The 24,183-nt window shown below is 42.9% G+C and overlaps 1 protein-coding gene across 1 annotated transcript in view; it reads left to right on the forward strand.

The window, feature by feature from the left end:
* LOC117545638 (cadherin-12-like) overlaps positions 1–24,183 on the forward strand; it is an 82,775-nt gene that overhangs the window by 27,907 nt on the left and 30,685 nt on the right. The window contains exon 8 of the mRNA XM_034215490.1: positions 8,993–9,244. Within this exon, the coding sequence (XP_034071381.1) occupies positions 8,993–9,244 (252 nt within the window). The remainder of the gene's footprint in view (positions 1–8,992; positions 9,245–24,183) is intronic.

Genomic DNA, 24,183 nt, shown 5'->3' on the forward strand with positions numbered 1-24,183 from the left:
GAGGAAGTGGCAGATTTTCTCCGGTTGTGTATTTTCAAATTCTAGCGATCTCGAGCCGGTTTCTCAAACTTACCTACCCACCTTTAATACGCCAAAAATAGAAAACACAATGATTGTTCACGAGTCCCAAAACACGAGTCCAAGTCGAGTCCGAAGTCTTTTGAGCAGGAGTCCAAGTCAAGTCTGAAGTCTCTGTGTGTGCGACTTAAGTGCGACTCGAGTCCGAGTCACAAACTCGAGTCCCCATCTCTGGCTGTTCTGTCGTCATTTCCTGCGATCTTCTTCATGCAGTCAGTCAAAATGAATGAATGGGCGTTTCTTTTACTATTTATAGGCAAATATGGGCGTTACGTGAAGCCCGCAAAAGGTGCGCCGCATTTCGAGTCGATTGTGATTTATAAAAGGGAAACAGGCGTAGGAAGTACCGTACACACTTCTCTCGCCGGTACGCAATGTTTTGTGAATCGGAAAATGTCTGTACCTATTTTTTTGCTTTGTACTACGTAAGCAACCTTCCCACATGAATCCTACGCAAGGCGTTATAAATGAGGCCCCTGGGCCTTGTTCATTTTGTAGTGTATAATTCCCCAGTATAGTTTATTTAATGGAATTCATTTTGTTCAATGTTATCTTTCTGTGAAATGGCAGCTCATATCCTCCGTGTGCTGCTTTTTCAATGTCATGGTACCAGAGATGTTATTGCAGAAACAAAATGAAAACACTTGGTGATCTTTAACGTTTCCCCCATGCCCACTGAATGTGTTTATGTTGCTTTGGCGCTGACATTTCCTGATGCCCTTCAACACCTCACCAACAGGCACTGCTATATTTCTGGTGTTTTTGTGTGTTTGTACTTATACAGTCAGCATCACATCTGATAGAGTGAGACACACCAGCCTGCAGCCACCATGGTAACTGGAGCGTGTGTGTGTACGTGTTTGTGTGTGTGACAGGAACAAGGTGCCTTAATGGTCTCTACCTTGTCAGGCTGCATCTCCGTCCAGCGGGGTGCAGCATGTATCTTTTCTGACACACACACACACACACACACACACACACACACACACACACACACACACACACACACACACACACACACACACACACACACACACACACACACACACACACACACACACACACACACACACACACACACACACACACACACACACACACACACACACACACACACACACACACACACAAGGGGTAGCAAGTAAGAAGTAAGAAACAGAGGTGGAGCAACCCTGTCTCCTAAAAATTACGTTCCCACAGAACTAAACTGCATTCTCAATTACGTTTAGCTAGAAACGTATTTTATCCCACGTTACATTTGTTATCAATGTATCTCAAATACGTTTATTTTCTACATATCTTCTAGAAACATATTTTCTCCCACGTTACGTTCGTTATGAACGTATCTTAAATACGTTTATTTTCTACATATCTGCCATTTATTGTCTTGCTTATAATAATGATAATAGTCATTTATAAATATCATTTTAGAGCACACATTTCAAATCGAGAATCGGGCTCGATATATGGTTAAATTCAAATCAGTAGGCGAGGCTGTAATTTCGCCAGCTGTTACTCTCATGAGCGAGGCAGAAAATAATAGTTTTAACATGCCAAAAAGCTGCTGTGTCGTTTATTGCACCTCGAACATTAAAACAAATCCAGAGTTACGTATTTCTGTATTTCCTCTAAGAAGAAAGGACAGTAACAGAAGATCTCTGTGGCTTCAGGCTTGATCGCCGTTCAAATGACAGCGTTGGTTTCCCCAAAAGTGGACGGGGCTGTAAAGTGATGTAATAATAATAATAATAATAGCTTCGATTTCTATAGCGCCTTTCAGGGGACCCAAGGTCGCTTCACAAGTAATAGTGCAAAGACAAACATAACAAAACAAAAGACAGACAAACAGAACAACAGATCGATTTATGTAGATTTCACTCTCATCTATTATTCAAAACCATTCTATTTACTGTAACGTAAATTACATGCCAGTGTTTTATCTTTTTATTTATTTGTTTTTATTTTAAATCGTATAATGTCGGACTTTTTTGCCGTCTGTGAGGAAAAGAAATGGGGCTCAGAGCCTCAAAATACTGAAATCTGTATTTTTTTAAATCTTTTTTTCCTTCTAATTTGTTATTCTTTTCTAAATAACACACTTTTATTTACTCAACAATAACACACAATTATCCATGTTTTTATTTATTCGTTTATTTCTATAATCATGGGCTTTTTAACCGTATATAAAGTCACCGGAAACAGACGGGACATTTCGAGCGATACACACCACAAACCCACTGAACTGATTACCCATGATCCTCAGCTTGGAGCTCGTTGATTGGATGTTTTAGCCGCAATGCACGCTGGGATATGGTGTTAATAAGATATGATATCCGAAAACATTTTTTTTTAAAAATACTTTATTCCGAGTGTTCTTGCTTTTTTCTTTAGAAGTCATCAGATAACTGTCAGGGTGCGTGGAAAAGGTAGGGCCCAAATGCAGTAATAACAAAAAGCAAGCTTTTACAAATTTAGATTTACAAAAAAAGCCGATGACAAAAGAAAACAAGAGACAAACTTAGCATTACCAAAACAGGGGAGCACGAGTAAATAATCCAGGACCAAAACTTCAAGGACAAACATGGAGCGTGACATGAAGGGAAAGACAAACAATGAACCGACACCGAACACAATAAGAGACGAGACTAAATACAGGGAGGGGTAATCACGAGACGAGAAACAGCTGGGCAGGGAAGGAGAAACACAAGGGCAACAGGTGAACACAATCAGACACACCAGGGAAACTAACGACAGGGACGAAAACACAGGGCGAAAAGAACAGCAAAACAAAACCCATTACCAGACACACAAAACTAAAACCGTGACATGACATAAGAATCGTGACAGAACCCCCCCTCAAGGGACGGATCCCAGACGTCCATAACACACTAACAAAGTCCAAACTTCAAATAGGGTGGGTGGAGGGCGGACGGCCCGGGGGCAAGGCAGAGTTCATAAAGGGGCGAAGGTCACAGCGGGCGAACTCAGGGGGCCGGACCCGAGGGTGAGGGCCGCGGCCGGGAAAGTCAGGGGGCCGGGCTCGAGCGTGAAGACCGCGGCACTCAGGGGGCCGGGCTCGAGGGCGAAGACCGCGGCTGGGGTACTCAGGGAGCTGGGCACAAGGGCAGGAGCTGGTGGAACCCCTGGCGGGTCAGGCGTAGACGGGACCCTGGACGGAACATGGGCTGGAGTCAGTGGGACCCCAACCAGGACAGGACATAGGGTTGGCAGGACCCCCGGCAGAAGAGTCGTCGGCGGGACCCCCAACGGAACAGGACATAGGGTTGGCAGGACCCCCGGCAGAAGAGTAGTCGGCGGGACCTCCAATGGCACAGGACATAGGGTTGGCAGGACCCCCGGCAGAAGAGTAGTCGGCGGGACCCCCAACGGGACAAGACATTGAGTAGGGACTAGAGAAGGGACTGGAGAGGGGACTGGAGAGGGGACTGGAGATGGAACTCGAGAAGGAACTCGAGAGGGGACTCGAGAGGTGACTCGAGAGGAGTATCGAGAGGGGACTCGAGAGGGAACTCGAGAGGTGACTTGAGAGGGGAATTGAGTCGGTCGGTACGCCGACAGGACACGGGGAGCTGGCGTCGGCCGGAGAGCCAACAGGAGACGAGGTGCTGGAGTCGGCCGGTACGCCGACAGGACACGGGGAGCTGGCGTCGGCCGGAGAGCCAACAGGTGACAAGGAGCTGGAGTCGGGACCATGGCTGCTGGGCCCGGTACTTGAGCCGGAACCATGGCTGGAACTGGAGTCGGAACCATGGCTGTTGTTATGCTGTGTTCGTTATTCTCGCGTCCAGGAGAGAAGCTTTAAAAGGAGACTAAATGGAGTCTCTGAGAAGGTTCAAATGGTTACTTTAATTAAAAATATGGCGCGGTAATGTTACAAACAGGATATTGTTCAGTCAGGAGAGAAAGGCTGCAGCTTCCTCTCCCTGTGGTGGCCGTGCAGAAGAGCTCACAAGCATTCGTCCTTCCCGCTTGCTGGCTGTTTGCTCCTCCTCTCTAGGGGCTGTGGTGACATAGGAGACTTCCCCCTCGTTCTTCTGTGTCCGATATTGCGTTAAACTGAGGATTTCGACATTTGACATTCATTGTATAACTAGACACGCCTCTTCTCCTCCTAATCTCTTTAATGACTTTTCATCTAAATACATTTCAAACGCTAAAATCAACACTCTAAAAAATACAGGAAATACTTCACAGCATTTTGGTTTCCGGTAGTTCCGGATGTTGTCACATGCTACCCACGTCTGTAAACAATAACGTATTCAAATAAACTGTACCTTCATTTAATATTCAGCAATAATAATCTCTTGGTTCAATTAGTTGTAGTGTTAAATCAGTAGGTTTCGGTGTGCATCACTCCATGTAATTTCGCTGCTAAATTCACATCTATAGGAAATGATATATTAGCCACATGCTAAATGCTAACCGGAGATGAAGGATTTTCAGAATAAAAGCTTGGTATTGAGAACTTCCGTTTTTTTCCAGAATAAAATAGCATTTAAAGTGACGGTATGTTTAAGCTACTTTATGCTATCAAACATTGATTTTAATTTCTAACACTGTATGGGCTGGTCCTGGAGCAGGGACCATGGCAGCTGGGCACGGAACAGAAGTACGAGCTGGCTTCCTGACCTTGCGTTTTTTAGAGGTCCTTTGGAGGCTCCGTGGACCTCCAAACGCCAGGCCAGACCCCAAGAAAGGGTCAGAGGCTCGAGACACGCTGTCAGGGCTGCTTGTAAAAGTGTTAAGCCACTCAGGCAACAAGCTCCTGAGCCAGGGCTTGCGAGCAACCTCCTGGCGTGCCTCCTTCAAAGCAGCCTCTTTAGCCCATCTGGATGAGGCTGCCAATCAAGTATAAAAAATGTACTCTAGGGCGTACTTGAGGTGATCCGCCTGTTGAGCCAACGAAAAATAAACTGCTGAGTCCAGAGGCGCGGGAAGGTATTTTGAGTGGGGGTGCTGAGGTGCTGGACTCCAATGAACACTATTACGGGCACTATAGAGCACGCACAAAAGCACTCCCCACACACAAACACACAGTACACCCGCGACTGTTACAATGAAGGCTCGATAATCAGCTCACGGCATATAGGCAGGGGTAAAGTGCTATTTTTTACGAGTGGGGGTCCGGGGGGATGCTCCCCCGGACCCCAATATTGAAGTTAAAAGCATCAATCTGGTGCACTTTGAGAGCAACATTAAGAGATCTATGGATACATCTCTCAACACCCAGATGAAACACAACTGTAAGCAGATGTTCTTTTTCTTTATGGATATTTTACAAATCACTCCCCTTTCAAACTGTATTCTTGTTTTACTGCCATATAGTATTTCATAACTGTTTTTCCTTTATTCTCTTATTTTTTTTATAACAATAATGATCATATGAAGGTGTGCCGCGGAAATAATCTTTTGAATAATTTGTGACCAAACCGTTGAGACCCACTGAGATAACTTAGACTAAAGTTAACTATCTAAACACTCAGAGAGTCCTTTAGCTCACCTGAGTCTCTCAGTCTGAGAGGAGAGTCCTCCTCCAGCTTGTTGTGGAACAAACAGCTCCGTATGTCCGTTAGTGCAGCTAGCTAATCAGATGCTAACAACACGGTCCCTGCTGCTGGCACCGGTCCCTCTCTCTCTCTCCCTCTCTCACACACACTAAATGCGCTATTTCCGCCCACACACACACACAGAACCGAGCTTGAATGACACAAGCACACTTTTATTTCCATGCAACTCTCCGATTGGTCTGGTGTTTTGCCTCTGTTGCATTCACTGAACACGGGAAATTACAGTCCTGTCGTCCTCTCTAGTGTCTTGATGAGGTTCACGTAAAGCACGGTTAATGTATTATATTATGGAGGTAGAATTGTCCGGGGCTACAGAAAAAACATTCGGGGCTGGCCAAAATATTATTTTACCAACAATGTGGAATTTATTGGCTACATATTACACAGATTATGCACAGCGGGAGCAGCAATAACCATCAAATAATAATTCAGACAGGGGAGCTCCGCACCCCCTGCCTGCCACTAGGGGGTGCTGCAGCGCCCTCAGCACCCCCCTTCCCGCACCCTGTTGGAGCAATGAGTGGTCTGAAACCCACCTCGGCTCCGCGTGTCCTTTGATGAGCTAGTACAATTATAAAAGAAGGAATTCAAAGCACCAGGATAAAGGTTAAACAATAATCTGCTTTAATGGTAAACAACAACAATACACTTTAAAGGGGCACCCCTGCTCTGTTCCCAGTGCTGGGAGATCTTACTATCTTGGCGGCAGGAGGAAAAGAGACCGGACAAAGCACACAACAGGATACATGTAAGAACAACGGGGAGGGGTTGTGTAGGATGCTCCTCCCATAGGGCCCATCTATTGGGTGAAACAAAAACGATAGAACAATAAACAAATTGTGAACAAAACTAACATTGCTTTTTATTTAAATTAAATACATAATATTTCACATCAAAAGAAACAACAACGTTTTAACAAATCGTATTAAATAATGTGATGACAGAATTGTTAACAGAATAGCTGAAACTTTAACTAAATAAATAACTTAGAGTTACCTCTAATCATTAACCCATGTTTGTATAATGTGATTAACTCGGTGTGTTGCTGCTAGCATACATAACATACCTGACGTGGAAACGTTACTCGTGGATGGGGCTACAGAGCTACTAGAAAGACAGTCGAACCCGGTGCATTTCTCCGTCTGGATGTGGAGCACTTTTGCTAAATGTTTAGACAAATTGCTCGTGTTACCGCCCTTACATACTAAACGCTTATTCCACTTTTGGTAACGAGTATTGTCCACATCGACACGGCTATAGTTTAACCACACCTCGGAGCGCGTTCTCTCTGCCATCTCCTCCGTGTGTGTGTGTTGCTGCATGTAGCAGCTGCGTGTGTGTAAACTGCCCCGCCCCCTCGCACACAGACGGGAGAGAGATCTCTTAAACGGAGTTGGCGACACTTAAACTGCAATGTAATGTTTGTGTAGCAATAATACATACAACATATATCGGGGGCACAGGTTGTTTATCCTTGACAGTCGCACGGTGGGCACACACTGAGTGTTTTCATATTCAGCAAATGTGTACACGCTAAACTGCAGACCTCAAGAAGAAATAATACTTTCATTCACTCACTGCAAAAGTTACTTTACTTACTATAAAAACTCACGGTAAAAAAATGCACTCCCTATTCCATTGTCATGAAGGTGGAATCTAACTATATCCAGAATAAGTTTTATTGGATCCAGGCTAGAAACATGTTTATTTCTGCTGTAAAGTTGGGCATTTTAACATGGGGGTCTATGGGAATTGCTCCTTTTTGCATCCATCCCCTGTCGACCACTAGATGAACTGCAGTTTGTGGCACTTCCTTCTGGGCTTCCCGGCTCTGCGCTATGAAGCGCTGATTGGCTGTGGGTGGGCCAGACGTGCATGTGGGTGGGCCCAGGCCCACCCGGGCCCACCCACAGCTATGCTGCTGGACTGTAGTCCCAAACGATAGCTGGGGATTATGGGTAGTGTAGTGTCTTCGGCCATCCTAAACTCTGAATTTTTTTTCGGATATCATATCGCATTAACTCCACATCCCAGTGTGCATTGCGGCTAAAACATCCAATCAACGAGCTTCAAGCTGAGGATCTTGGGTAATCAGTTCAGTGGGTTTGTGGTGTGTATCGCTCGAAATGTCCCGTCTGTTTCCGGTGCTAAAACATGGATAATTGTGTGTTATTGTTGAGTAAATAAAAGTGTGTTATTTAGAAAAGAATAACAAATTAGAAGGAAAAAAAGATTTAAAAAAATACAGATTTCAGTATTTTGAGGCTCTAAGCCCCATTTATTTTCCTCACAGACGGCAAAAAAAGTCCGACATTATATGATTTAAAATAAAAACAAATAAATAAAAAGATAAAACACTGGCATGTAATTTACGTTACAATAAATAGAATGGTTTTGAATAATAGATGAGAGTAAAATCTACGTCACTTTACAGCCCCGCCCACTTTTGGGGAAACGCTGTCATTTGAACGGCGATCAAGCCTGAAGGCACAGAGATCTTCTGTTACTGTCCTTTGTTCTTAGAGGAAGAACAGAAACACGTAACTCTGGATTTGTTTTAATGTTTGAGGTGCTATAAACGACACAGCAGCTTTTTCGCATGTTAAAACTATTATTTTCTGCCTCGCTCATGAGAGTAACAACTGGCGAAATTACAGCCTCGCCTACTGATTTTAATTTAACCATATATCGAGCCCGATTGTCGATTTCAAATGTGTGCTCTAAAATGATATTTATAAATGACTATTATCATTATTATAAGCAAGACAATAAATGGCAAAGATATGTAGAAAATAAACGTATTTAAGATACGTTCATAACTAACGTAACGTGGGAGAAAATAAGTTTCTAGCTAAACGTAATTGAGAATGCAGTTTAGTTCTGTGGGAACGTGATTTTTAGGAGACAGGGTTGGGTGGAGAGGCACAACGTGTCTACGTACATGCACTCCCTTAGGATAGGGTGAGGGAAAAGAGTAGGAACTAAGATGTATGCGCCACATCTATACCATGAGCGCATTGCTCCTAAAAAGTGTTGCTGGCACTGACACCTGTCGGCAGGGATCAAGGCACGTATATGCCTCTCCCTGCTTCCACCGTCTACACACACAACCAAATTACATCTATACCATGAGCGCATTGCTCCAAAAAAGTGTTTCTAGCACTGACACAAATTAACAGTTGTGACTCGACTCGGCAGGGATCAAGGCACGTGTATGCCTCTCCCTGCTTCCACCCATTAAGCATCTCCTGGTGTTCTCTTCCAGAGTTCGTCAGATCTGGTGTGACAGTAAAACTAAATGTATATTCCCGTCTGTTGGTTTCCAGACAACACGGCTGGCATCGTGACTCGACGCTCGGGCTTCCAGCGGCGGCTGCAGGAGGTTTATGTTCTTCCTGTGGTGGTGGAGGACAGCGGGTACCCTGCCCAGAGCAGCACCTCCACCCTCACCATCAGAGTGTGTTCCTGCGGGGCGGGGGGCTCGCTGCTCGCCTGCTCCGCCGAGGCCGTCTTCCTGCCTGCGGGTCTCAGCACCGGAGCTCTGATGGCCGTTCTGCTGTGTGTGGCTCTGCTGATCGGTAGGCCGAATTTATTCATTTACATCATCGAAATGTAACACTGTCCATGTTGCTTAAACCACATTTGACCATTTATCGCCAGCCCAGGTTCAGTCTCTGATTATGATGAGATCTATAATCAGGGCCGGCCCTAGACTTTTGGGGGCCCTAAGCGAGCTTTGGCTTGGGGGGCCCCCCTTACTCTAGCGCATTCTCACTACACACAACACGGAACCAACTTTTGTCTTATGATGTTAGCATGAGCACACATATTGTATAAATAAGCATGTAAACACCGTGGACCTAACATCCTCTAGGGGGGGTCCTCATCTCCGCTAGGGGGGTCCGGGGGCATGCTCCCCCAGGAAGATTTTTTTTTAAAATATTGAAGTCAAAAGCATTAATCTGGTGCACTTTGAAAGCAAAATTAAGAGATCTATGGATACATCTCTCAACATCCATATGAAACAGAACTGTAAACAGATTTTATTTTCCTTATATTTTACAAATCACTCCCCTTTTAAACTGTATTCTTGTTTTGTCATATAGTTTCACAACTGTTTTTCATTTATTCTCTCTGGCTGTCCATCTCATAATGTTCACACAGAAACTAGCTGTCAATAGGAATATCATTCAGAAGAATTATAATTTCATGTAAAAATCTGTCACAAAAAGAGGCTGCACATTTAAATTCAGGTGTTGTTATGGCAACGTCAGTGGCCAAACAGCCACATTTACTGCTGCAAATACGTTCAAACATGCTGTCGACACGTAAAACAGTGGCATGCCACCATTTCAGCTGACCTTTTCTCAGAAATACTGTCAAATAACATCCATATATTTCATTGCTAGGTTGATGCTTAGCTAAGTATGAAACACTTTAACTGACAGGACTCAGTATCAACTGTGTACTGTAAGGTAGCTTCTAGCTTCATGTCGAACAGTAAGTCAACATTTTCCAGGGAGCTTTCTTTGAAATCACCAGGTAACGCTTAAAAACATTACATTTAGATTGTATGACAAAGTGTTATTTAATATATCTGGCTAGCTATAGCTACTTGCTAACGGTTTAGCTTACCCCCGCGATTCAAAGTAACGTCAACGTAGCTGTAATTTATGCTTTGCTTACATGTTCGCATAACTTGGAAGTTTACTGACATTTACATACCTTGTTTACCTGGCTCAAGTGGTGGCTCTGGGGTTGTTGTGTGAGTCACCACTTGAGAATTGTCGTCTTTTTTAAGAAAATATGTTCTTATGTCCATCTTCAAAAACTCTGAGTCCGACTGACAGTTTATTTTAAACATTGTCACAGCTCACAGGATAGGTACCTGTCAGCCAATAAGACAGATGTTTATTTCCATTCAACTCTCTGGTTGGTCTGGTGCCTTGCCTCTGTTGCATTCACTGAACACGGGAAATTATAATTCTGCCGTCCTCTCTAGTGTCATGATGAGGTTCAGGTAAAGCACGGTGAATGTATTATATGATTGACTCAATAATATAATACATGACTTTGAGAGTAGGCAATCTAGGCATATTAACAAAATTAATTAAACATACTTATCACGGCGACGGTGTACTGAGATTATTATCATTTTTTTCATTTTTTTTGCTAGGGGGCCCCTAGTGGCTGCGGGGCCCTAAGCGGCCGCTTATGTCGCTTAATGGGTCGGGCCGGCTCTGTATATAATGTATTTATTTTAGGTCACTCATATTTTGGTTGTTGTTGCTGACTGCTATGCTCATTAATCTAAGTGTTGTGTGTGCATAATACCTATATTTACAGAAGCATTACTGTATAATCTACTATCAAAATGTATTCTCTGGTACATTGTTTATGTGGATGTTTCACATGAAGATACTTATTTCAGTCATATTCAGGGTGCAGGGCTTTTTTCTTATGTCTCTGTTTCGCAACAACAAGTTCAAAGTTAAAGCACTCCAGAGGAAGTTGCATGGTTTTCAAGCCAATCACTTGTATTCTGTTTGTACTAAGAGTATTGTATTATTTTTAGGGCTGTCAGTCGATTAAATTATTTAATCACGATTAATGATAATTGTCCATAGTTAATCGCAAATTAATCGCACATTTTTTATCTGTTCTAAATGTACCTTAGAGGGATATGTTTCAAGTTTTTAATACTCTTATCAACATATGAGTAGATAAATATGCTTTATGCAAATATTTGTTTATTATCATTTCAACAATGACAAATACTCTCATGAATATTAAACACAACAACCTCTGAACATTACAAATATTTGCCTCAATTCAACCTGGAACCTCTCTCATACAATACAATAATACAATACAAAGTGTGTGTGTGTGTGTGTGTGTGTGTGTGTGTGTGTGTGTGTGTGTGTGTGTGTGTGTGTGTGTGTGTGTGTGTGTGTGTGTGTGTGTGTGTGTGTGTGTGTGTGTGTGTGTGTGTGTGTGTGTGTGTGTGTGTGTGTGTGTGTGTGTGTGTGTGTGTGTGTGTGTGTGTGTGTGTGTGTGTGTGTGTGTGTGTGTGTGAAATGCAGTTGTCGGCGAAATGCCGCTCCTCTGTTTTCATAACTGCCAAAGCATGAGACTGAAGTTCCCACTGTGGGTCAAAATAATGCGCTGTGACCCCGAGGTAACTGTCATTACTGAGTGAAGTCCAATAGTCTCCGGTGAGCGCAACTGTGGAAGTCTTTCTTAAATCCTCCTCTACTTTCACTTTTTGGACTTCATACAAGTTGCGTATTCTCGACACAGTGGTGGCTCTGGAAGGCAATTCATAAGTGCAGTCGTTGGATGCGACCCGAATTATATCACACAGCCCCTCGTCCTCCACAGTGTTAATTGGCCTGCAAGCTGCAGCCACCCATTTAGCGAGCTTTGTTGAAAGTTTGCTGCTCGTAGACGTGTCCAGGCGTCTCCCCCGCACACTTTCAAGTGTGGTCTGCCGCAAGCGGGCGTTAAAATAATTTTGCGTTAACGCGTTAACTTGACAGCCCTCATTATTTTGCCTTTGTACTTTGTTTCTTATATTTAGTTGTTTTTGTATTTATGTTTCGAGTTCATTTGAGTCCGAGTAATGTGTCACGATCCTGAACGATTGAAATTGTCATGTCACGGATTTAGGCCCATATTGGAGGTTGTCGTTTCTTCTGCATTATGAGCGGCCCTCAACTTGGTCTTTCTGCAGACCCGCACTCCTATATTCAGGTTGTCAGCTACTTTTTCCCTAGAGCAACTGCAGTTGTCCTCTTTTCTTTCAACCAACAATTTTCTGAGACAGTTCAGGAGAATCCTCTTTCTCCTGTTCTTGCTGTGGTTTTCTACACTTGTCAGGCTGCATCATTTCTGAATTAACCTGACTTTGAATCATATTCTATTGTCCACTTTGCCTTTTTTTAGCTCCAGACTTCTTGATTTGCCTGATTTAAAAGCCTGTCCCATGTGATGAGTTTCTCCAAGCCGCCCAGCATCAGAGTTAAAATGGCCTATGAAGGCCCATGTTGGTGATTGTCGTTCCTTCTGCATTATGATCTGTCTTCAACTTGGTCTTTCTGCAGAATTGAACAGAAGAGCAATGGCTACAATGAGCAGGGCACTAATATTGTTCACCCGTTGATAAACCACAACTCTAGTAGTTCTACTCTCTAACCCTAACCATCTGTTGAGTTATCCCCGACAGTGAACCTAATTTGGATATTTTCAAAGGAGCCCTGCAAGGTTTGTCCAATTTCCTCTGGCAGGTAGTATCTCCACTTTGATGTGGTGATATAGGTGGGATAGAAACATTTACATTTGTGATGACCCTGCCTGTGTCTTTCTAGTGAAGTCTTCTGATCAGGTTCTGACGAGTTAAACTCAGCCTCTGGTGCCAAAGAGTTCTTCTCTTGCAATGATTTGGCATTTACTCGGTTGTTGTATACTTCCCTATAGAGCAACTGCAGTTGACCACTTTTATTTTCCTCCAACAGCTTCTAAAGGCACTTCAGGGGCCCCCTCTTTCTCCTGGTCCTGCTCCTCTACACTTCTTAGGCTGCATAACTTTTGTCGTGATGTTCCGCGCATCTCTGTTCCTTCCTGCTTCTTTTACATTTTGGGGTTTACTGCTGCCATCACTTTCTCCTGTCAACGTGAGCACTTCAGAATATAGTTCATATGTATTAGAAGTTTCATGTTCTTTATATGGGCCTCAAATCTTTACAGCCCTAAGGTGTGAGCTTCTTTTCCATAGACCCAGCTTGAGTTGTTCACAGTACCATATCCAGGTCATTGTCCTACTGCGTCCAGCTGTTTTTGTCCTCACTTTCATTTCCCCTCTAGCCACCTATTGTAGCCTTTCATGTTCCCCTTTTGTGCTGTTGGACACTTCTAAAACTTTGGTTTGATTTCTGGTTTTTCTTCCCTCTCAACCAGGGTTTGCCATGTGCGTGTTGCCTGTATCTGTGGGAAAAGTTATTTTGATCTTAATGTACATTTCTAAAATTCCCTAAAAGATTCACATCTTTAAATTAAATCAGCCACTCAACACATATTGTATGCAGTGTGTTGTGACTGTATGTTATTGTAACTTAGTGTTATAGGGTTAGGGTCTAAACATTTCTTTATGAGGGCACAATTAATATTCTTTAATCCAGATCATACTTTTTAACGTGATAAAATACAACATTAAGGTGGCTTGCAGCTGATAATGAGGAGGCAATTTTAGTGAATACATGCACATGATGTAACACTAGAGGGGGCCAACAACCAATCACAAGCCTCCAATTATCACAGCGAGGTGTGGAATTACACTCAATTACTTGATTCTCGCCCCTACTATTACTGTTTCATTTTCCATTTCCGCCATTGTTATGGAAAATTGTAGTTACATAACAACCTGCTCAACCACAGTGAAAACACACAGAGCCACGTGTGCACATCACTCATTGTGTGTGTCTGAATGTGTGTGTGCATTTATAGCACACTTTGTGTGTGTGTTACAGTTATTTATTCTGCTCGCACAACTGATTCACTACAGGATGAAAGATGTGTGTGTGTGTGTGTGTGTGTGTGTGTGTGGTGTGTGTGTGTGTGTGTGTGTGTGGTGTGTGTGTGTGTGTGTGTGTGGTGTGTGTGTGTGTGTGTGTGTGTGTGTGTGTGGTGTGTGTGTGTGGTGTGTGTGTGTGTTGTGTGTGTGTGTGTGTGTGTGTGTGTGGTGTGTGTGTGTGGTGTGTGTGTGTGTGTGTTGTGTGTGGTTGTGTGTGTGTGTGTGTGGTGTGTGTGTGTTGTGTGTGTGTGTGTTGTGGTGTGTGTGTTGTGTGTGTGTGTGTGTGTGTGTGTGTGTACTGACTGATAGCATGTCAGTAAAGAATCATACCCCCTCCCTTCGAGGACATCCTGCTTTCTTTATTGGTGTCCATTGTATTCAGGCAGGAAGGCTGAAAGGGGGCAAGGAGGATGGGCTAATAGCTGCTAACACATAACATCCACCTTTCTCTCCTGCCTGACAGAGAGACATTTCCTCATATTAATCAGGATGGCAATAGAGTGGTGTAGTAATGAGTCCTAAAACCCGGAACTGATTTAGCATTTTTTCACTTATGATTTGTGGTTAGAAGCCAGAAATGAAGTCTTTGGTTAACACAAGCTGAAGAGATTTTCAAGTTTACGAAATATTAAACATCAGTAAATGCTTCACTCATGATATCTGAAGCTTCTATGTGTCATAAAAACAGCCTTTACTAACAAGTGACTAAATAAACTACTAAATGTCATCACACTGACACAAGTCCACCTTTAGCTTAGTGGTGGTGCAACCTTGATTTAGTTGGTTTATAGCATTATGCTTTTAATTTATGCAGAATGAGTTAACGCTTCAAGAAAGTGCTGTTGATATGTGGAGATTATCCTGCTAAACAAAAGCTTATTTTCTGCAATATACCTAGCCCTTGTGATACTACCCTCCAGGTCTTCCTTCAAAATACATTATCACTGCACCACTCTATAAAGCAGCATGTATAATTACCCTAATGTGTGCCTTAAATGAGTATTGTCAAAGCAGGTTCCATGGAAAAGGTCCAAAGGAACACTGAAAATAAAATACAAATGTATTTTATAAAGCTTTATGTCTGCCTGGGGAAAGGCATCTCCTGTTGTTTTATTAACCTCATGTTCGCTTTCGTTACCTTCAGGACAGAAAACCTAAGAGCAGGCTGAGGAGAATGTGTGGGAGAGAAACTCCCTCTGGAGGGAACACAGTAGGCTCATCTCAATTGAATATTTTACCTCCTCCTTTCCCTCACTCGCGTCCCTTCCTTGCATTTTAGCTCCGCCTCCGCAAGATGCGAGCGAGAGACTCGAGGACAGAGGAGTCCTCAGGTATTAATTGGGATGTCCTCGTTCACTCAAACGTCACTGTTAAACGACGTCTGTTAATGATGACATGTGCACAGCTGTATCCCCTCTCATCGGGCTTAACTGAATAACCCTTTAGAACCGGCCCATTTGTTGTTAAATATTTATTTAAATGAATGAATCTTTCTTCTGTATAAGTCAAGGAATTCAATGTATGATGGTTGGTCCTGCTTTTGTGTTCCGTTTGTGTAAAATGTACATTTCAATACAAATATAATTATATGCAGTGGTGACTGGTCATTAGGGGCACTAGCCCCACCTAGTGTCAGCAGAAAGTATTACACATAATGATTACAACAAAATGCAAAAATAAAATAAAAAAATATATAAAATATATTTTAAGATCATGTTTAATCATCTGATTCCTCTGTACATTGCTGTTTTAGTCTGTGCTCTTCTAATTAGTGTCTACAGTGTGTGCCTATTGAGCTGTTTAGAGCCATGTGGGACAAAACCCGATCCTGCCCCTCCCTCTCACTGTCTAAGTGAACGGTGACTGTAAAAACGACACTGCGCATGCTCAGAGTATTGTCCTATTTAATGTGTGTGGCAAAAAAATAATGACCATAGGGGCACTGAGCTGCCATCCCCACTATACGTCATCTCACATGATTCAGAGCTGATTGGCTGTATGTACTGTACGTGTGCCGCGAAAAGTGTGGTGTGTGAAGAGGAGACGAGAGAGCTGCAGTGACTCATCCTAAAACACGGAAGTAAGCTGCGCATGGGTTCCCTCCACAAAAAAGCAATGAGATTTCTCCATAGGATTTTAGAAAATAGCTCAAAATAAGATCTGTGGGAAACGTACCTGTTAGATAAATGCACGTTTTGTTCAGCCGGATAATATCCACATGTCTACCCTACTTTTATAATGTTCTAATCATAAATCTATCGATTAGATTTATGATAGACTTTTGAAACTACAAGAAGATAAGGAGGACTTTTACAAAAAAGTAAGAGATTTTTATCCAGAAGGATAACATGGACTTCATCTTCAAGTCAAGGTAAGACCGCAATTTGATTGAAAATGGGACCTTACTAAGAGAGAACAATTCAATATTTAAATGTTAAATTAAATTTTTTGGGTATCCTTTTGTTGAACTGTCTGTTTAAAATTAATCGAAGCATCAGACTAAAAAAGCTTTTGAAAATAATATTATATTTTGATTTAGGTCAAAATATAATATTTGTAAACCTGAAGAGTCAGTGCCTCACCAGCCGTGAATCTCACTGCAGAAGCTTATATATATAGACATCTATGTTGTTTGTGCCCCACCACTTTTGTACATATAAAACGCCACTGATTATATGTGAAAGCCTTTACTCTGAAAATGCTGTCGATCCCCACATTCACCTCACCACAAACCCACATTCAGGACTGTGAATTTTAAATAATTTAACTACTGAATATTTTAACACAACTATAAAATAATTGTTATTTATGAAATAGTTTTCTTAATAGCTATTTTTTAGCAGTGGCGAACCTTCAGGGCCTTCAAGGTAGAGAATACCCTGGAACACACAAAAAATCGATTTAATTATATAAATAAAATGTATATAAAATGAATAAATGAGAATCGTATCTGTGTTGTTGATCTGTAATATTACAGTGTTACGTTGATTTGTTTGTCCTTCTCGGACCATGCACTACGCATTTCAGTGGTTTTGTGTTAAAAAAGAAAGCAACCAATCAGATCTGGTTCTGGGTCTCTGGGTAGAATATCCTTCAACCAAGCAGTGGCGTTTTCTCCCGGAGGCCAAGGGAAGCCAGGCTTCCCCTGTTTTTTAGGATTGTAGTTATAACTTAAATAAATAAATAAAAACACTTTGTTTTGTTTCTGTAATTCTACTTTCCTGTGTGTTCCTGCCGGACCGTCTCTCCGTCTCTCCCCCATTCTCATTGAGTATTTTACAAAGAGTGAAACAGCGCCCCTCTAGATGTCATGGTGAAACAGTAGATTGCATTCACTGTTGCGAGAGGAGGCCAGCAGAATCTAGCTTCCCTTGGTGAAAAAAAATTGAGGGATTAACCAATCAGATGAGGCCCACGTGATGCCCCTGCCAACCTGTGATTGGTCAGGGCCATGCCAGGGGAAGCCAGCCGCCTCTAGCTTCCCTTCAGGGGCGGCTGGCGGCTGGCGGCTGGCGATTTGATTGGACACTGCCATCCAATCAAATCAACATCAATTTTAATACTGTAACTGTCATCACCGCCGTTAGAAATTATCAAGCAAATGAAGCATTATGGAGGGAGGAGATTTGGCGTACTTAATTAAGCATAACTTCACTAAACTTCCGCTACAGCAGCAACTAAAAATTAAAGCAGATGGCAGGACAACGCCCACACTCGAGCTGTGTACACAGAGGAATAAGGGATCTAATCGGACGTTCAATGAGGACAATTATGTCCGCACGGAGTGGCTAACTGGAAGCGCTAAACTTCAGCGTCTATTTTGCTGGCCATGTCTTCTTTTTGACAAGGGTTCGTGCTCCCTGAACAATCCTTGGGCAACTTCAGGATTCATCGACCTTGCCAACCTGTCACGGGCAATTGAGAGTCACGGTAAATCTAAAAATCATATAGATTGTGCTGTGAAATTAAAGCTTTTTGGACGCGTCAGGATTGACGAGGCTCTGGATGTAGCAAGAACCATTAGCACAAAGAAGCACAACGAACAAGTAAAAAAGAACCGGGATATTCTGAGGAAACTCATCATTGCTGCCCTGTACCTTGCACGTCAAGAGCAAGCATTCAGGGGACACAATGAGGCCGCTGGCAGCTCTAACAGGGGCAATTTTGTAGAGCTGGTACGTGCATTTGCAGAGTTTGACACTGCACTCGCGGAGCACTTGGGATCGTCAACAGTCTTCAGTGGTATGTCAAACACCATACAAAATGACATAATTGAGAGCATAGCTCGTTGTATCCAGGATGAGACTGATAAAGAAATACACATTTCTCCTTTCATTGCTGTACAAGTGGATGACACATCAGACATCTCCAATAAGTGCCAACTCACTATCATAATCAGATATGTGAATGAAAAAGGCAGTGTGTGTGAACGTTTCCTCGGCTTTTTTGATGTCAGCTTAGAAAGAGATGCAAAAGCTGTAACATCAGTTGTCATGAGAGCCATCGGGAACTACAGCCCAACAAACAAACTGATTTGTCAGACTTATGACGGAGCAAGCTGCATGAGTGGACAGCACGGTGGCGTTCAGGCTTTAGTGAAAGCACACTGCCCCAATGCGCTATTCATCCACTGCTATGCTCACAAATTAAATTTGGTTTTAGCACAAGGCACAAACAACATCCAAGCAGCCAAACTGTTTTTTGCCAATCTCGATGCCTTCCACAATTTTTTCTCACGTTCATGTAAGAGATCAGCACTACTGTCTGAAGTTGATCGAGCTGTGCGTGTACCAGGGGGTTCTGCTGTGAGGTGGAATTTTAAAAGCCGCGCAGTACACGCCATCCATGAAGGACGCGGGTCGCTCTGTATCGCTTTTGACAGGATAATGACAGAGCCGGGATGGGACAAAGAGACCATTGCACAGAGTGCTTCCTTGAAGCAAAAACTTGAGGATTTTGACTTCACCTTCCTGCTCGGGGTCTTTCAGTCCATTTTCGGCCTCACAGAACCACTCTTCCAGGTTCTGCAAAGCAAGACGGCGGACATCAAAAAATGCCAGGATCGGATCATGAGCACTCTCAGCGCTCTCAAAGCCACAAGAACAGATGAGACATTCAGTCGCATTTACGATGACACGGTCAAAGCAGTCGGCGATCCTGTGCCCCGACGTAAACGACGTCGCCGCGGCTGGGACGACCTGGAGCAAGGGTTTAACCAGCACCAAGAAGGAGACGAGGAAACGGTTGTGTCTTTCCGGCGTCTTTACTTCCAGATTGTTGATGGCATAGTGTTGCACATGACCCAAAGATTTGCAGATATGGAGCACCTGCACTTTTTTCGGATACTGGAACACACATCATTCATATCGTTCTGCAACCCTGATGCATTTCCCAGCAGTGAGCTGGCTCAGCTGATCAACACGTATCCATTCTTTGATGAGCAGAAGTTAAGGAATGAGCTGCACACGCTGTACAACAACAGGTTGTTTCACAAGCCACCAGGAGAGCTGATACAGCTTCTTATTGAGGATGACCTACAGGGCACACTCTCCGAGGTCTACAAGCTGCTCCAGCTCATGCTCACGATACCAGCCACCAGCACATCAGCAGAGCGCTCCTTTTCCTGTCTAAAAAGGATCAAAACGTATCTGAGGAACACGTGTGGACAGGACAGACTTGTCAACCTAGCCACAATATCCATTGACTCTGTTGTTGTGGAGGACCTAAAGGCCGCTGGGAAGTTCTATGACATTGTTATTGACCACTTCGCTACCATGAAAGACAGGAGAATGGCCTTCCTCTTCAAATAGGGTGAGTGAAATGCACACCCCTTTCTCTCTGTGCATACCTGTTGCCTGAACTGCCCGTGTAGCTATGTGTGCAATTTCTGATGTGGTTCTGTTGGTTATTGTGCATTGCTTGCCTGGATTTAGCTGCAGGTGTTCAGTCTGAAGTAGTTGTTTTATTGCAGTTGTTTAATTAGCACAGGGTGCTGCTATCCGAAAATCAGCATAGCATGCCATATAGGGCCCGATCACCTGAATAGATGAGATTGTTTATATTTTTGTGTTACTTTTGGACTACGGACTGAACTAATTACAGAGACGAGGACTGTTGCTGCACTTGCCGTGTGTGTTAGTGTAACAGATGTAAATATGCAGTGGGGTTTATTTAATTTAATTTTGTATAATCACACACATTCTGTGTTTTATATTATTGTATTCTGTGTTCTTCATTTTATTGAATGTTAAATACCTGGCAAGGTCGGAGAGCTGTGCTCAGGAGTTTATTGTTGTGAGGACTTTCATTTCCTTTCTTTGTGATTTTACTTTTTGTATATATTGTGTCCCTCACGTTTCCTCTTCCCTTTTTGTAAACGTTCCAAGCAATGAGAGGAGTCACTGAGGGAAATGTATTTAAAACTGATCATTTTATCTGTTATCAGATTCAGACATTAAACAGAGATCGTCTCAACTTTACGCTGACTCGGCGGGTCTCGTCCATTATCAACACAACGCATACTGATACTTTTGATGTGAACGTAAAACTTTAAAGGTCTCCTGATTTAGTTTGTGAATGAATGCTTCTTATTTATTAATTACCGAATCTGCACTGCGCATTGAGCGGCTGGTATTGCATTGGTGGGGGGAAGTTGGCATAAATTAATAAGAAAATGCTTAAATTAATAAGACGAGAGAGTTTCAGCTGGAGAGTGCGTGCGGACCTGTCACTTAGATAACAGGCGTGTACAAGTCCTGCATCTGTATGATACAAATGTGTGTAAAATGTTACCGGGCGCTGTAATCACTCATCTGGTTACGTTATTGACCACCCCCCCCCCCCCCCCCCCCCGACCCAAAAACATTGGCTTCCCCTACATTTTTCCCCACCCCACGCTACTGCAACCAAGGTATTCTACATCCTTGATCGAATGCCCTGGCCGTTGCACTGAATGAGAGCGTACGTTTGGACTGACAGTTTGATCAACCAATCATATTGATTTATAGCCAATGGGCGTATTCTTTCAGAGTTCCCCTCGGTTCCAGGGTATTCTAGAAGGCCCGCTTGTTAACTGGCTCGAGACAGAGGATCTAAATGAATGCGATGAAGCAATTAATGCCGTTTTATTGTTTTTAACGTTGAAATGACAAGTGCAACAGGTGAAGATGAAGTTGTTGCGGAATCGTTGTGAGTACCCTTTTCAAGACGACAATTCAGTGAAAAGACGGACATTATAATGCCGCGGAGGGGGGGTGTGTGTGTCTACAGAAGGTCGTGAGAGACTCGGTTCGCCACAGTTTTTTATTGACCTTCAAGATAATTAAACATGACTTAAATTGTTAGTATAACCTTAAGAAATGAATTGCACATAATAATTCCCTCCGTTTTCCTGTGTTGAAATCGACCAGCTGTGAATGTGGGGGCGGGGCTTTTATACGCGAGTAGTGAAAACACTTCCGCGTAGTCTGCTCTTGTGTATCCTCCCTTTCGTATGATGCTGCAGCGTCGGAGACTGCAGTTTCAGGACCGCACTCCTGGGACCGCACTCCTGAGACCCTAGTTGTTTTGCAACATCGCCACCTAGCGAATTGGATGCCCGCAAAAGTACAACCAGCAAGTATAGCCGCTTTCACACCAAGTACTTTGCCGTACTTAGTGCCCAGCACTTAGTGCCAGCACCCCCATGGAGCTAAGTACACACCGGAATAAGTTCCCTGAGGGAAGATTAAGCAAATGAAGCCGCTGACGTCACTTCTTCTTCTTCTGCTTTAGGTTTACTGGCAGGCCGCAAACCACTTCACGGCGTATACTGCCACCCGAAGTCCCTGGCCGGAAGTTAACAGGCTAACAGATGACTCAATACACCAGAATTAACTTTAAACAAACAACACGATTCACATTACTCACACTATTACTGTAATTAGTGATTAAATCAACAATTAATGTAGGACACCTAGTTGGGCTTGCCAAAATCACGCTACAGTGTCATTAAACAAATAATCAAATATGCTAACAGTTTATTTTGCCGAAAGCTATAGCTAACGAATAATTGCTTTTAGTGCCTTTAATAAATAATAATAATAATACATTAATTTTATATAGCGCTTTTCTGGACCCAAAGACGCTTTACATTTGGGAGGGGGGGGTATACAAACAAAACAAAAAAAACAAAAAAAAAACAAAACAAAACAAAAAAACACAACAGAAAAGCAGTCAGGAGGAAGTTGATTAAGAGGGGGGGGGGGCTTTATAGATAAAGAGTTGAAAAGGTGGGTTTTGAGGCGGGACTGGAACACTGTTAGAAGCTATCAGATGATTGTTTGTATTGCCTTAAGACTATCATAGTTAACGTTAGCTAATCACACTTAATTTCAAGACACCGGAATTGTTATTAATGTTAAACAAATACAACTTTAAAAGCACTTCACATTACTCACACTCTGTGCGTTGTCGTTCATATTCATGTCTCCTACTCGCTAGGTGGCAGTGTCACGAAAAACTAGGGTCCTAGGAGTGCGGTCTCAGGAGTGCGGTCTCAGGAGTGCGGTCCCAGAACTGCGGTCCCAGGACTGCGGTCCTGAAACTGCAGTCTCCGATGCTGCAGCTTCATGCTACTCCTTTCGTTTCCTCTGGAAGCCTCCTCCCTCACCTCTCCTCGACTCCTCCGTGTGCATTTAAGCGATTGGGACGTCCTTCAACATGGCGTGTCTTGATCGATTTCCGGGTCAAGTCCCGGAGGAGGGGGAGAGAGGAGTCGAGGAGGGATATTGAGATGAACCTAGTGGCTGCTTCTCAAAGTCGAGGACGCTTCCTTGGTAGGACATGTCCTTCAGAGTCAGCTTCTTCAGAGGCTGGGCAAGAATCCTTCCTAGCATTCGGAGAACGAATAATGGAACAGGCTATATGAGAGGCCCCGCCTTATTGAGCGCGATTTAATTGAAGACTCATAACTGATTTGCGAAGATCGAAGATGTAGCCTACTTGAGTAACTGTATTTTTTCAAATGATCATCTCTCCAGGACAGAACCACTAAACTAACATAAAACGTTCTCCTTCTGTTTGCAGCCTTGAAAAAGTCCTGGAGGATAAGCAGCCATAAGAAAATCATAAAATCACCATCACCAATCAATAATAAAATGTGTATTCATATATCATACTTAATGTCTGCAAACCTTTTTTACACATATTGGTGCACATTGTAGCATTAACCACAAATATCAACAAAAGAGGCAAAGTCAAAACAAGGGTCATTTTAATTATTTATTTAGGTGCAAAACGCTCTAAGATGTCATTCAAACCTAATAGTCCGCTTCTCTGGTGCGCACCAGACGACAGTTTGTTACATTGTTTCATTTTTCAGAAGGTTCGGATTGCGTTCACACGGGCAAAGCTCAAACGGACTATAAACTTTAAACACAAGTCATGTGCACATTTACTACGCCACTGAACATACTTACATTTAAATGTGTACTGCTTGGATTCAGCCATTTTCCGCCAAAGATTTTGGAAATTGGTCTGTGCGCAAAGAATTGTGGGTAATTTAAGACCGCCGAGGATACACATGAGCGGCCTCGAAATTTCCTGCAACGAAGGATTCAGTCCTCGGTAGAATTCCAAGGATCCTGTAATCCTTAAATGTGTCATTTTCCGTAACCAACATTAAAAAAAACAACCCTATTCAGTACAAAGTGATATACAACAGAGAAAAAAGCAGCAACTCCCCACATTGGGGAGTCTGAGATCAGTAAATGTTTGCCATTTGCGCTTAATAAGTGACCTAAAAAGATTCATCAATAAGCAAAGTTGTTGTAAATGTACAGCCCATTCAAGTAACTTCAAGCATGAAATATAGACTAAAAAAGGGGGCTACAGTATAAAATCCCCGACAGTTAAAATATTGGATATATTAAAAACTTGAACAGAAATGAAAGAAAATCATTTAAAAGA

This window comes from Gymnodraco acuticeps, unplaced genomic scaffold (genome assembly GCF_902827175.1).
Source record: "Gymnodraco acuticeps unplaced genomic scaffold, fGymAcu1.1, whole genome shotgun sequence".
NCBI lineage: Eukaryota > Metazoa > Chordata > Actinopteri > Perciformes > Bathydraconidae > Gymnodraco > Gymnodraco acuticeps.